This window comes from Salvia splendens, chromosome 16 (assembly GCF_004379255.2).
Source record: "Salvia splendens isolate huo1 chromosome 16, SspV2, whole genome shotgun sequence".
Lineage (NCBI taxonomy): Eukaryota > Viridiplantae > Streptophyta > Magnoliopsida > Lamiales > Lamiaceae > Salvia > Salvia splendens.
This window is the reverse complement of record NC_056047.1, coordinates 14,276,969-14,293,164: the sequence shown is the minus strand read 5'-3', so window position 1 is coordinate 14,293,164 and position 16,196 is coordinate 14,276,969. Positions and strand designations below refer to the sequence as shown.

General features: G+C 36.0%; 1 protein-coding gene across 1 annotated transcript; it reads right to left on the bottom strand.

The window, feature by feature from the left end:
- Positions 1-6,118: 6,118 nt before the first annotated feature.
- LOC121772598 (ubiquitin carboxyl-terminal hydrolase MINDY-1-like) lies at positions 6,119-15,832 on the bottom strand. The gene is made up of 12 exons (XM_042169762.1): positions 15,542-15,832; positions 14,841-14,959; positions 14,584-14,690; positions 14,369-14,456; positions 12,322-13,315; positions 12,106-12,160; positions 11,941-12,022; positions 10,735-10,815; positions 9,630-9,734; positions 9,509-9,558; positions 7,266-7,380; positions 6,119-6,529 (listed from the first exon to the last, which is right to left on the bottom strand). Exons 1-12 carry the CDS (start codon positions 15,699-15,701, stop codon positions 6,449-6,451), a joined length of 2,037 nt encoding a protein of 678 aa, XP_042025696.1. The 5' UTR covers positions 15,702-15,832; the 3' UTR covers positions 6,119-6,448.
- Between the last annotated feature and the right edge of the window lie 364 nt (positions 15,833-16,196).

Sequence of the window (16,196 nt, the reverse complement as noted above, 5' to 3'; positions counted from 1 at the left end):
TTATGTATACATACAAATGCATTATTTATATTATATTATGCATTATGAGATTTGTCCTGTTTATATGGGTAAATTGGTTTTGTAGTCCTTAACAGTCGTGTATTTGTTTAGTTTCTTACGTACTTTCGTATTTGGTATATTACATTTGTGAACTATCATTGTCCGCGTCAGACAAATAAAATTTGATATTACTTATGTTATGTGCTGCATTGTTTTTTGAAAAGTGGATATAGATACGAAGAATAGATATGTGCATTATTTGATTAAATGAGTGCATTATGCATCAACAAATGCTCATTATTTTGCATACAGTAGGGAACACAAGTATCCATGGCGTCATGGATACTTCATTGAGTTAACTTCACAGATATATATAGTACTCGACTGATATATAATCCATTAATGAACAGAAAAAGTTTACTAATGCAACAAACCACCTGTTGCAACAAACCACCTGTTTCAACTTATAATACTACGACAAAGATTTGAACAACAATACTACTAGGACCCAAACAAAAGCTGTGATGTGCTGTTTAAATAACATAACTCAAGCTTGAAAGATATACTAGCCTTACAACCACAACGCTTAGATAACTTCCTCCGCTAGATACTGAAACCCGACCGGGCATTCAATTGGTCATCTTCGTTCGACTTCTTCTTTCCTTCCCTATTGCATACTACGAGATACCAGGTTGTGACATCATCGACCTTTCTCATCGCTTGTATGCGCGTATCAAAGCTAACTGCGCGGGCTTATACCTCGTAAAAAGCAAAAGCGAATTCCAAGGATTGGAATTTCAGACCGACATGAGGCTTAAGCTCCGGAGAACATTCACGAACAACACTCTCTATACACAAACGCAAAAAAAGAGGTTAGCAAAAATGTGCAATGTAGCAATCGATTGTTCTGACAAGTAATGCACCTTTTTTATAACTTTATTCGGTTAAATATGTAAATTAGCAAAAATACGTGTATGTACTATACCCTAGCCCCTGGGCTTATTAAACCCTTAGGGTAAACAAGAAACGTGTTCCAAACATCGAAACACGGCACATCTAAACCGTAAAGGAATGAGGCATACTCGCGGTCCTTCATTAAGTCATCCAACGTACTATGCATTATACAGGCAATAGATATCATTATGCATAACCATTTGGTGCATTATATGTATCCAGTTAATGCCAAACACGAATTATGCATTATGCATTATATACTCAATTCAATTCATTATACATCATCACTTGTTGCATTATTTGTATCGTTTTAAACTACTACCCTAGCCACGCCAAAAGCTAAACCAAAACCCCAAATGAATGATTTATAATCGCGTTCACTCATTATTTACTCTATCCTATACATTGCAGTTCCCAGAGAACGCATTATATAGTCAATAACATTCAGTATCCATTCTCATTTGGTGCATTGTTTATACCGACATAACATGAACCCTAAACGGCAACAAATCAAAACTGGACATCATGTTTAAACATGATTTCACAGTACTTGACATACATGCTCAATAAGTAGCATATACAAGGACTGGTCTGAATTGGTAGAAAGACATCCGATACATAAACAAATACACGCATACGGATCAAAATCGCTTGCCTTACCTTCTTCCATTAATGAGAGAACAACAACTGCTGCAACGCAAGCGATAAACGATTGTAATATCGAGGATCCCGTAACCAAGGGGCTTGAATTTCAACGTGTAAAAACTAATGACTGGAATTTCTGACCTACAACAGGCTTCATCGAGGGAGGACATTCAGGTACAACAACCACTGTACATAATTGGAAAAAAGGGGTCAGCATAATATAACAACTTTGCAATATAATATGCTGACAAGTAATGCACGATTTTCACGATCTCAATATGTCAAATTATTCAGATAGACAAACACGTGATTTATGCATACGTATAACACATACTAATAAAAACGTTGTTACGGAGTACATGTTGTGGTATATGTATTAAAAATGTTGTTTTTTACATACTACACCCTACCCCCTAGGCTTATTAAACCCTTAGGGGAAACAAGCAACGTGCGCCACACCGCGCAATCCAGACGAAATCTTTTTTACCCGAAACATTGCCTCTCACGAATTATGCATTATATAGAAACCTAAGTGCATTATACATCGTCAATACGTGCATTATATGCTTCGTCTCAACCTAATACCCTACATATGCCGCTAGCGAAGCCATGAGAAAATTCTCAAAGCAATCAGTAATGTTATACAATGTCAACACAAAACACGATTTAATTGTTGATTAAAACCTACCCCCTACATACTACACCCTACCCCCTAGGCTTATTAAACCCTTAGGGGAAACAAGCAAGGTGCGCCACAAATCGCAAACCAGACGACCCTATCTTTTTTACCCGAAACAATCTCGCTCACTAATTATGCATTATATAGACATCTAAGTGCATCATACGTCATCAATACGTGCATTATATGCCGAGTCTCAACCTAATACCCTACATATGCCGCCCGTGAATCCTTGGAGAAATTTCTCACAACAAGCAGTAATGTTATACCACGTCAACAAAAAACACGATTTTATTGTTGATTAAAAATCAATTAATCAAACTAATACAACTTGTACATACGACACCCTACCCCCTAGGCTTATTAAACCCTTAGGGGAAACAAGCAATGTGCGCCACACCGCGCAATCCAGACGAAATCTTTTTTACCCGAAACATTGCCTCTCATGAATTATGCATTATATAGAAACCTAAGTGCATTATACATCGTCAATACGTGCATTATATGCTTCGTCTCAACCTAATACCCTACATATGCCGCTAGCGAATCCATGGAGAAAGTTCTCACAGAAAGCAATAATGTTATATCATGGCAACACAAAACACAATTTAATTGTTGATTAAAAATCAAATAATCAAACTGCTACCACTTCTACAGAAAGATCCGCAACATTAAAAAAACATGCTAATTCATGATTTACCTTCTTCCATTGCTTAAGATCAAACTCTGACTACCAACGACTGATTAACAATAGGATTTAGATTTGTGATAATTGAAACCTTCCAAAAAAATAGTAATGCAGAATCATATACGTCTGACGCTTCTCTGCCTTCTTCGACGTGAGAGAAGAAAATAAACCGTAATATTTGCAAAGGAGAGAATCAGGGAATTTCCATAACTAACACAATATTATCTACCAAATCTGCCCTTAATCGATTTTTAATTGATAATAATTAAATGGAATCAGCGATTTTTTTAAGCCACAAGATTGTTGGAATTAAAGGTTGAGATTAAAAAGGAAAAATGAGGATATATGAGAAAAGAAAATGAATACATCCCTATATATATATATATATATATATATATATATATAATATCTACGTCAAAATTCTTTAATAAACCTCTTTTTTTTTTTAGTGGTTGCAGTTTGCATCTAAACCTGTAAATGCTAATTTACACAAAAAAAATAGATTTACATGAAAAGAGATAAAGGTGAAGACGACAAATCACATTCAACAAAAGATCATCGTTTTGTATGGTCTACTACTCCTATTTACAGTAGCATCTATGTTAGTACTTTTTGTCGTCGTGATTCACAATATGTTAACATTAATTTAACTGGAAATAACTCACGTCACGTGGGGAAAATAAAATATAGTACTACAAACAAAAACTTTAGTTTGTTACAACTTAGATTTATAAGGCCAGATATTATTAATCCAATTTGTTTTCTGAAACCTACATAATTTCCTTTTCCTCCCTATGTTTGACGTTATTTATTAGGATGTGAAATTTAATAGTTTTGAAATTTCTTGTACTAACGCGTACTTTTGTTGAGTTTTGCATCACTTTTCATCATGTGATATTATTCCTAGTAATTAAAAAGAGATGTTAAATGTGTCCAAATAGGTAAGAATAATTTGTTTATTTATCATCTTAAAAAATTGATTTAAATTGGAAAAAGTGTATGGACAATGAAATAAATATTGTGAAATAAGAAAGTGAGGTGAGAGGTGCTATCAATGATGGTGGCTCCTCCAACTTTCGGTTTCTAGCCTATACATCAGACTTCCTACCAAACAATATATGCGTAATTAGTGTAGACTTAATGGGGCCCATCTCATTTTCAAAAAGAAAATTAAATATTTCACGAACATACTAACCAAATTCATATTTTTGGCACTGATGAAAAAGAGTTATATATGAATTTTACAAAATTGCAAACTCTTGTAATAGTAATAGTATAATTTATGCAAAATTTATAAATCAATGTTACAATCTTACAAGAGGTTATTTAAAATTTTATGAAATCCATGTAAACTTAAATCTTTTTAATTCCTAAAGTCTAATTATTCATTTTTTCAATTTTTTTTTGGTTTGGCTAGAGTGTGATGTTACCTCTCTAATTTTGAATTGTACGTATATTAATTTACACAACTAACTATTTCAGCCATTCCCATATTGCATTATTGTGGTCGCCCCCATGATTACACTATCTGCCGTTGTCTTTCTTTATTTAATTTTGGAACTAAATAATTTCGGAATTATTTTGATATTGCTCTGGGACTTAATTGTGTTTGATTTCTTGGATATTGATTGTGTTGTGTATTTATACTACATAGTACAGGGCTACAGAGTTTAATCAAACGTTGGGGAATTAACTCGTCTATCTTGGTGGAAATTTTCAAACTAATTTTGGGAGTCAAAGATGGCTTATGATTGGTGATTTAACCTTTAGGCTTGTGTGATTCTCTTTTTGTATTTTAAGTGAACTTTTGAAGTTGCACACGACACGAATTGAATCTCTTCCCCTGTACAGCCGTACAAAAGTTTTACACTTTTAATCATTCTAAACTTAATTGAATTTATATAAACTTAATTTCTTAAAATTAGCGGCTGGTCAAATTTGGACTCTTATTATGGGACTGAACAGTAGGGGTGGCAAATCGTGTGTGTCTGGTCGTTATCGTGTCGACACGATAACGACACTACACGATAACAACAAACACGAACACGACCCGTTAAGAACCCAAACACGAACACGACTCGCTACCCTCAGACATAAACACGACAAGAACCCATTAACGACATGAACCACTTCGGGTCAACACGACACGATAACAACACGTACATGAGATGACACGATAGCGACTCGATAACAATACGACCTGATCACGATTAAACCTATTAAAAACATCTAGTTGCTAATTATAAAATCTGATCTAAACATAAAAACATCAATAATTTCTTAGTAACAAAATCCAACAAAATTCAACAAAAATGAAAATAATAAGAATTAATAATATTATAATATTATTTCTTAACGGATAACACGAACCCGACACGAACACAACACGAAATTTTCGTGTCATTAATGGGTCGACCCGATAAGGACACGAACCCAATAAGCTCTGACCCAAACCCGTTAATTTCATGCCGGTTCGTGTGGTGTCAAAAATTGTCAACCTTAGACGGATGTACTAGTACTTTATTCTACTAAGGAATGACTATATATTATTATGAATCCATCAATCATTCTACAATATAGTAAATGGATATCATTTTCATAGTAATATATAATCAACAGAAAATAACTTGCAAATCCTGTGACAAAATTACTTGAGACGAGACTTTTTTTACCTATACTGGAAGCATGCTTTTCAATATACAAACTAACATGTTAGACGGTTAGGATTATACCATTCCATCACGCTCAAGCTTGGTGGTTTCTGCAGCGAGAAACTGCTAAAATGGGCTCCTCACATGCTCCCGGTCCCTGCCTCCACACGAAGCCACCTTCACTCTCCGTGCAGAGAACCTCAAATTCTTCGCGAACCTGTTCAAGAGGTTGCACAGCAAGAAGCTGCAGCACGCTCGCCAATGGAGGACCAGGGGAGCCTGCATAGTGCAAGCAGCATAGAGACGCGTAAGAGAAGAAAGCTGGCGAGGCGTGATAGCATGTTGCATCTGTAAGAAGTAGAGAATGAAGTAGACGGCAATGCTGCCTCTATTTGCTAGAAAATTTGCTGCAAAACCAAGAGGGATTAGACAAAGGCTTAGGCTTGCTCAGGCTGGGGGGAGTTCACCTCCCAAATTGAGAAGTTATTAAAGCCTATGATGTTTGGGAGAATAAAAGATCCACCAAATTTTTGATCAGTTCTTTGAAGAACAGTATAATTGTGTACGTATCTGAAATATACAGAAGTTGAGCTTTAAACCACCTACCGATCCTAGAAGTCAAAATCCTTAAGAATCCATTAGCATATGGATCTTTATGACTAAACTGAGAAAATCAATGGCTGCAAATTTATGAGTTCAAATTTTCAGCAGTGATTTACAAAAATGGGATTTCTGATTATCTTTACACATGGGGCTATGAACCATGTAAGCTGCATACACAAGAGAGAGTTGCAGAATTCACATAACTTGCATGGAACGAGCGTAAAGTATTCACATGATGGCACACTTCTCTTTTGATTTGGACTCTTGCTTAGTTGAGGAAGGCGTGTGTTTCCCGGTTTTGTGTGAAACCTGCAATGATATTGAGGTAAGAACAATACTTCCTCTATCAACTATTCGAAGTGTAAAAAACATGCTCCATATTGATTGGATGGTGACTAGCAAGTTGGATAGGTGATGCAGGATGTGTCTAATCTGTTTATGTATGATTCAAAAAGAAGAGGAAGAAACCACAAAGAACACATATTAGAGTGAAATTTCCTTGATTCTCTATTGAATAGAGGAAGAAGTGGAAAACAAAACCTAGCTCTTCATTTTTTTTAAATCAAACCATATAATACATAATAATCTATACCAAACCCATAAACTGAAAACAAGACATAAATAACCATAAAGTGAAACATATCATCTTTTGGATAGGGTCATGAGTTTAGCTAAGTTCCATAGAAACCAAACTATCAACCTGGCAGATCCTTACCAGTGGACATTATTAGTCAGAGATTGGGAAACAGATGATTATGGCAGTTAATAGTCAATATGACCCCTTTGGTTAAGAAAGCCTAAATAGGCATTAAACATTCAGGTTTTCCAGCTATGTTGGTCTCATATCACAGAACCAAATCTAATAAAAGGAACTATTTGCTACAGGGAAGAATCTTCAAACTGCAAACTATTATTGACTTGTCTCGCTGCAACAGCCGTTTAACAATTCCAGAAAATATCACAGAATTATCATTTAGATGTGGATGAACAATTCCAGAAAATATGAGAACAATGCACAGCACATCGATTGCTTCAAAACAGCTACCTGAGGATCCACGGCCAGCCCTGAATCACTAGCAACAGTTGGGTGTACTGATCGCTGAGGTTGTTGTTGCTCAAATTCCTGTTGTTGAAGGGCTATAGCCAATTGCAAATCAGAACTGCCAAACATAAAAGGCATAAAATCAAGATTACTAAACATCAGAAACAGAATAATGAGAGGTGGAAGTAGGGGCCACTGATCAGTCGGAAATAAATGTGATAGCGTGCATAAGATAATATATTAGAATATGGTTTATTATTTTATTATTGCTATTATTAGTTGCTGGAGTCTTGTTAATAGGCTAAGCCTAATTTGCATGGGCTTGGATCCATTACCATTAGTAGTTTCGTTGCTAGGTTTTCAGATTATAAGTATTTGGAAACAGCACTCTTGAAGTTGAAGGGCTTCTTCAAGTTTGTTTCAGTTTCATCGTTTCTTCTTCACACAAACCCCCTTAACTCTTTCAATTTGTGAGATGGGCGGCGTAATGAGGAACCAATTGGAAGAGTTAGAGAATGATGTTGAAGATTTGAAGGGCCTTATCCCTGAGGTTCAAGCAAACCACGCAGTGCTTGATGCCAAGGTTAGTGCCATATTGGCAAAGCTGTCAATCAGCGAGGCTTCTATCAACGGCAATGATTCCGGGGGAGAGAACTTGCGGGAACATAAAACTTCACCGCCACAGCTATTCAACAAGATAGATTTACCCACTTTTGATCGCTTCAAGAAGATAGATTTTGATCCCTTCTATCCCGAGGCGTGGCTCATCCGAGCTGAGCAGTTTTTTCTGGTGCACGAAATACCAGTGACAAACAGGGTGAAGTATGCCCTTGGAGCCATGGTGGAGCCAGCGGTTGCATGGATGCTATTGTTGTTGCGTCTAAATCCCGAGCTTACCTGGCAACAATTCTCGCAGGAGATATTGGTGCGATTCGGCAATGTGTCCGCCTTCAACGAATATGAGGCTCTTAAGAATACCACACAAACCGGCAGCCTGGAGCATTATATATGCAAATTCGAAAGTAAAATGGCATGGCTTAAGGTATTTTCAGAAGCGGAATGTGTGGGGTACTTTTTAGCAGGATTGAAGAAGTCATTGCGTGCCCAGATGTATCCGATGATCAATACATATTCAATGGCAATCAAGGAGGCCTGGAAACTGGACCACGCTACACAGCCTAATGTGTACGCATTATATCAGATGTAGATTGCGTCAATGCCAGCAGCATAGAGTCAAGTCTATAGTCTTTGGTTTATGTTTCTCATGTCATGTTATTTCAGTTTATATTTTCAGAGAGAGTGCAGTGGGATAAGTTTATGATTCATTGTTGAGTAGGAGTCTATGGTTGGTAATAAATACTATCTGGAGGTTAGAAAGAGAGTGTCGAGTCTTGAGTTGTAGCAGGCCTCTTTGGAGGACTGAAGTTGTTGAATTTAGTTAGTTAAATTCCTGATTCAGTTTGTCAAAAATTGAACATCTGGTATGCAATATTTCCTGTTATTCATTCCATCGAATAGTCTGTACAATATATTCATTAAATATTTTTGCTGCCCTGCTGCTCGACTTCTAACACATCCACCCTTGTCCTACCCACGACCAAACCCCTGCCACCAGGCCGCCTTTAACTGGTCACGATTCTACAGTGACATCCCGGCATACAGCCTCAAGACAGATGCCAAGGACATCTTCTCCCACCTAAAATGCAGACTGCCATTTGAGGATATGAGCATGGCAATGGACGTACCTGATGAGCAGTCGGCATCTAGAGCCTTGAGGACAAGGCTGTTTGTGTGGAGGGAGGGAGCAATTGATAGCATGTGGGTGCATTAGTTAATTAATTAGATTATGATTTATAAACTAAGTTCCTTTACTATTGTTATTCATTGTTGGTTTTTTGTTAGTAGGCTAAGCCAATTTGCATGAGCTTGGATCCGTAAATAGGGTTTCATTGCTATGTTTTCAGTATCACAGATTGAGTATCTTGGGACAGCCCTACTGAAGGGGCCTCTTTTGATGGGGCATTTTTTGTTAATTTCATCTCACCTTCCCACATACCTTAACACTACCAAAATGATAGGAAAATACATGTCAAACCAGATACCATCCGATTCTCAAGTACTACTGATTTAACTAAATATTAGGAGTACTATCTTTCTAGTGATGTATAACAGTCGGAATCATTTCATCTGTTCCTATCAGTAAACTGAAAAATTAAGCTAGCTATCAGTAAAGTTAGAAAAATTACTTGATATTGGAATTTGATTGAGCTACACTATCAATGCTAGCTATATAGTCCTGCAAAACAAAGTTGAGGCTTAGTGTAGTAGTCATGCATTTCATAAATCAGAAACACGAGAACCACATACAGCCGTACTGGACATGGCATTCTGCTCATCCCAGGTCACGTTGGAAGGATCATCCATCTTGAAATCCTTAAAGTTTCCCATCACATACACAGTATCACCATTCACCTAGTCAAGGAGAGAATTACAAGATATAAATCACAAATAGCAAACCTGAAAACTAAATGATGTCCTCTATACAAGAGTAAAGCCCATTTAATAGCCAGAGTGTATTTATGTATGTTTTTGGATATATTTCTCGAGACTACATTAAATTAGAGAGAGGGAGAAAAGAAAAAACAAAAAAGAAATTATATCCACCTAGAAGAGTCTACACTTTAACTTAACAGCCTCGGGTTGTAATCTGTCGTGGAAGTTCCAATATTAACATTATCAGAATAAAGATTTGCTTACTTTTGTGGAAAGAATTAACACACTGCCGAACAGTCATGAAATTCTGAATTTCAATAAAATGTTTATTACCATTTGTCAAGTTACAACTTGATTGTGGGGAGCTTTGCAAAAATATTATGACCTTGGAAATTTGAAAAAATAAAACTGCTGATAACCTTGCTACAATATTTCAAAAAAATTCATTGGATCAAAATTCCAAAATTGGATTTCTGACTTGGCATGCCAGAGTCCCACATGTAAATCCATTTCTAAAATTGGATACACATTTATACATAGATTCCAGCGTGCCAAATAAACTTTCTTAACATTTTCTAAAATTACTGCATAATTTCCTTGTTATATCTATGATATTCCCATGAGTACCATAAATTGTGTCATACAGCTGAACAGTGTACTCAATATTCTGTCTACTGAAGCTGAGATAGTTATATCTAAAACATGCCCTCGTAACAAATTTCAATACATTCTGGAGAACACATGAAAGAGCCGAGATGTTATCGAATTTCAATAACTGCATCAAGAGTGCTCCCTAATCACACCCATGATGACAAAATTAGAAAGGCGGAGAAGTAAATTTATTCCACCAACAGATTATCTTCTTAGGGACTTTGATTGGCCAAACACAATAATAACTTGCATGCTTTTATATTATCCACTGAAATGAGACCAACTGTAAAATAATTAAATTAAAATATACACTAGAAAAGATTCTTACCTCATTAAGTTTTTCCCATACTAAATCTGGCTGATTTATGTAACCTTGGTCTGTTGCCAATATATACAAGTCACCTTCATACTGCAAACAACCAAATATTAGCTTCAAAGCCAACACCAAAATAGCAAGACTAATTGTTAGTACTATTCTAAACCCAATGGAAAAAAGTGGAAAAAGAGGAACTACATATTTTAAACCTCAAAAGAAATGGGAAAAAATTAAAATAGGAATTTTCTGATGTCTTATTGAACTCTAAAAAAGAACAACATATAATTTTCATATAAGTACTACTTTGATCAGTCACTCACTTACTTAAGGAAAATTTTGATTTTGGGGTTAACTTGGAAACAAGGTTCCATAAAAGGGAACTATTTTTTGTATTCTATAAATGATAAAAACGCCAATCTCATTGGTGTTTTTAAAGTTGAAAAACGGCAATGAGATTAGCTTATTTAAATTTAACATAGTTCATCAAAAAACGTGAAGGTTGAGTTTTCCCAAGTGGTTTGGTCGAAGGTCGAAGGTCTTAGGTGCTGTGTGATAGGCTTCAGCCTGAGTTTGAATGGCGTTTTTTCCTTTTATGGAAACGACAATGAGATTGACGTTTTTTCCATTTATAGAATGTCAAAAAAATGGTTCCCTTTTATGGAACCTTATTTTTTAAATTACTCCCTTCGGTCCCCATTAAATGTCTCATTTCACTTTTAGTATTTACACTAAGTGGACCCCACATTTTACTCACGATTATTATAAAACAAATATACAAAAGTAGGGTCCACATTCTACTAACTTTTTTCACCCACTTTGTTTCACAAAGTCAATCAATTTCTTAAATCTCACACCGGTCAAATATGTGACATTTAATGGGGACCGAAGGGAGTGACCCCAAAATCAAAATTTTCCCTTACTTAAAGCGTCAGAAGTCTGAAATCATGCATATACATGTACTAGATGATCCCCTCGCTAGGGTCAACGCATGACACTGGATCCCGTATCTTAATTCAAAAGGTTCACGGATTTAGTGAATTCTCTTCCAATTGAAATTAGCTATAAAGACTAACCAACCATATTTTGTCTTCGGTGAGTTCTCCACGCAAGTGAGAAATAACAGTAAGTAGACAAGTAAGCTACTCCTAACTCCTAAGAGATGCCAACATGATTGCCAATAGAGAAACATATAAAATGTAGGCATCATAACATACTAACCTTAAACATAGTGTTGAAATGATTATTTCTGAAAAAAACACACAGCTCACGTTCCTTCACTTTATCTAGTAAGCAAAATAGGCTGCAAAGACAACCAACACTCAAATCCTTTGGAAGCCATAAAAGCCAAGAAAGAACCACACAGCAGAATTTCATAAAACTTACCCATAAATAGTCAACTGACTAGCACTGTTCTTCATGAAGTTCCTGATTAGTTCTCCTAATAAGTACAATAGGGTAGATAAATTCATTAGCAAGAATGTACTGCACATGAAAACAAATATATAAAGTAACAAGGCAGATTCTAGCTTTATCCTCAATGGAAACAGTTAAAAGAATTAATCAATAAGAAAATATCTGTCATTCACTCAGAGACTTAACCTTGTGTGATAGATATTCTTTCCGTAGAGTCGCCCTCATGAACACAACCACTATCCCCTTGTTTGGCAAGAACCATCTCACCCTCATAAATGGGCTCTTGATTTTGACAGACTGCAGTTCCTGATTCCATTATACACTCTTCCCCTTCGTACATGGGTTCAGTGACATCAATACCTGAATTGAGGACAGGACTAGCAGTGTTATGTGCTGGGCCACTTGATGAACCTAAATCTGCAGAAGCAGTCAACAATCTTGGTAATTCTCCAGCTGTACAATCATTTGTGCAATTACTTTTTTCATCCTGGTCTGAAGTGGAAGTGAATTTATTTTCAACATGTTCACTATTCCTGGGTTCATCAAGACAGTGACTAGAAGATGAAGGAACTTCTTCTAAAGAGAGAGTTTCATCAACATGTTCACTATTCCTGGGTTCATCAAGTGCACTTCCACAAGATCTTTTAAATTCATCATCATGCACAAAATTGTCCTCTTGATCAGCCTTTGGGAGTGAACAAGCAGCTTCTTGGGTGACTTTTCCAGGAATTCTTTCATCTTTACTGAGACTGATCAAATTGTCGCTGTCAATTAATGCCCCATCCTTTATAGTTTCACCAGAAACGTGATTTCCCACTGGTTCTGAACATATCAACACTTCAGACTTCCCCATATGTTCACTATCAGTATCTACAACTACACCGGCCATTGCTGAACTAAGCATTTCAGTCTCTGATAACTTCAAGACTCTCAAGACTTCTCCTTCTTCTTCCATATCTCCCTTTTTCATACTTCGGGGTGAATCAGTGAAGGATTGGCTTCTTGAAAGACTAGGAGAAGGAATTCCAAGAACTGCAGTTGTCGCAGCCACAAAATCTACACTATCTTCTTCTAGATTCTCATTCTCTTCACACTCCATAGCTTGTGTTTCCAAAGAAACAAGCTCACTCATGAGAGAGTTATATGATTTTGAGCCAATAGCACCAGCAGTTTCAATATCCTGAAACACAGAAACAATCCAAAACATAAGTAGATGATCTTGAGATATATAGAAGATTGATTGGAAAGTTTATCTATCTTAGCGTGACACATCCTATATGTCATTACTAGCTTTTGATCACTCGAGGGTGGTAGAGCAGATTCTGTGCTACTTAAAGGGAGTGTGTGGCATGGAATCCCATATAGTGACCACGGTCTTAATAAGATTGGTTTCATTTACTTAAGGCATAAAAGGAGCACCTGGAGTGGGAATAGTTTATAGTGACCAGGTCATTATAAGATTGGATGTTTCTTAGATGCTGATTCGGTAGGGTAAAATGAATATCAAAGATCCACTTCATAATATTGTCTTTTTCTGGAGGTAATTTGATTTTGTGGAAAAGCAAGAAATAAAATGTGATTTCGTGCTCAAGAGCAAAGTAAGAAAAGCAAGCTATGACCAAATCTGTGCAAAATAGAATGGATACATCAATTTCTCAGTAAAGTGGGTTTGACATTCATAAGCTAAGTTGTAGTGTGATAATCAGATTGTACTTCAAATTGCATGTTACCTGATTTTTTTATGAGCAAACAAAACATATTGAGGTTGATATTAAGTTTGGTCATAAGAAGATTCAACAATGAATGATTTCTAGTGAGAATCAATGGAAAGACAGTCTCACGAAGGCTCTGCATGGGGTTAGAGCTGATCATCTGTTATCTTTGTAACAATCTAGGGATGATTAATATCCATGCTCCTAGTTTGAGAGGAACTGTAAGAATTGTACATGCGGTAAATTTGTATTGGGTTTATTAAATCATACAATTAATCGAAAATGTAGATGTCTGTATGTGATAAAGAGAAGCATTCAATATGCAATTCTCAAATAAATTTCAGTCTCTTGAGACACCCTCTAACTAATGCTTTGGTTATATGTCATTTAGGGACTACTAGACTGAATCCCACGAGTTTACTCCGGCGTGATCAAACACTCAAATCCCATACACACAGTGCCCAAAATAAAAACATTAGAAACTGAAAATTTCTTGCAGTGATAAGCCAAAAATTTGAAACCTGTGGATCAACATTCCATCCATGGTAAAGTGGGATATCCAGTAAATCAAATATTGCACATTCTGGAGTGAACTCAAAATCATCATTTCTGAAAATTCAGATATACATTCATCAGAATATATCTAGTAACATGTGATTATATATTAGTAGTGTTAACCTTAGAGATACTATGAAAAATGAAAACCAGAAAACTATTAACAAGAAACCTAATCCACCTTCTGAATTTTATGTTCACATCAATGCCAGTTGTGAGCCTAGGAAGTAAATCAATAGCCTCAGTAATATTCTGCTGCTGATTCTTAACATAGCCAGCATCTTTGTTCTGTCACAGCATTAACAAACTCAAGTCAGCTGAGATCAAAACAGGTCAGGTTTGGAAGAAAGATGGGAACGTATGCATAGGAAGATCATATTGTATGAAAAACGCAAACTAATCTATTGATGAAAAAGGAGTGGACAAAAAAGAAATTACATCAATTTTACTGTTCGAATTAATCAACCGGTCAGCAACCAGAGAAAGCAATTTATCCTGTGAAACCTCTGGTGTATCCAGACTCGAACTCAAACTATTCTTTAGGGAGAGAACATTACCTATTACAAAAATACAGTAACTGAGTTAGTAGGGGAGAAATTGCAATCAACCAAGGTAACAATTGCATAAAAATCAGAACGGTTGTCACGATGGCATCAGTTCATTTGGTTGAATAACAAGACTCATACAGCACATATCACTATCAAATATAAATACAAAACCTCAACCACTATGAAATTGTCAATCTGCATAAATGCTAGAAGTCTGCAAGAAACTCAATGCAGATTCAGATCACTGAGTACACAGCTGCAATAAATAGAATTTGTTTCCTCTATATTGCCTAAAGATTTTCACTACACACAATCGATAAAGCAATGACTAGAAATTGTAACTGATTTTCTTTATATATCACTTTCTCCAATGTGATAATGAAGAGCAATATCTACACTTTAAACATTCCATTGGTCAAAAACTCTTCAGTCTGTGTTACACTTTCTCCTGTATATCACAAAATAAATTCAACCATCTCAGATTCGACCGAAAATGTTCAATTAGTTCCATGAAAGTCACCAAAAAAGTACAAGATAGGTTTGGCAGTGACATGAATAAAGAAAGCCCTAGATGTAGAAAGAAGGGCGTACATATAGAGAGGAGGGGGCAGGGGCCATTATTGTTTTGGAGAATGATGGGAGCTGTTCGGTCGAAGAATTCGATCACTTTGATCTTGTACACAATCTCCTCCAGCGAGGTCGGCGGCGGCGTGGCGGAGGTCGATGGCGGCAATGTAGAAGAAGAATCCATCTGGAAATGCCTCTGAATCTTGAAGAGGTCAAATCACATAGTAAGCTTTTTGTGTGTAATAAAAACAAATGTCGAATTGCAGGAAAATAGAGGGCTTGCTTTGCTCTCTCTTCTCCCGGGAAACTATAAATACAGTAATACTCTATAGTTAAATATTCCATTAATAATCATTAAGTATGCTTTAAAATGTAATATTCCATTAAATCTCTTAAATATTCCAAGTATCTTGAATTTGAGAGAATACTTCATTATTCAATTTATTTTTTTCTATTTCTTTTTACTTTGTTTCCCTTTTGGAGATGGATTGTTGAGATTTGTTTTGATGTGTCATCTTAACAAATACTCATGTTTATCATTAATTGAGTCAAATTCCTTAATGTATAGTAGTAGTTCCAAGAGTGGTTCATCATTTTATTATCGGATTATATAAAGTAATATAAGTCTAACTTTTCACAAAATTAAGTACATTAATTTTTTTTAGAAAACGTATATTGC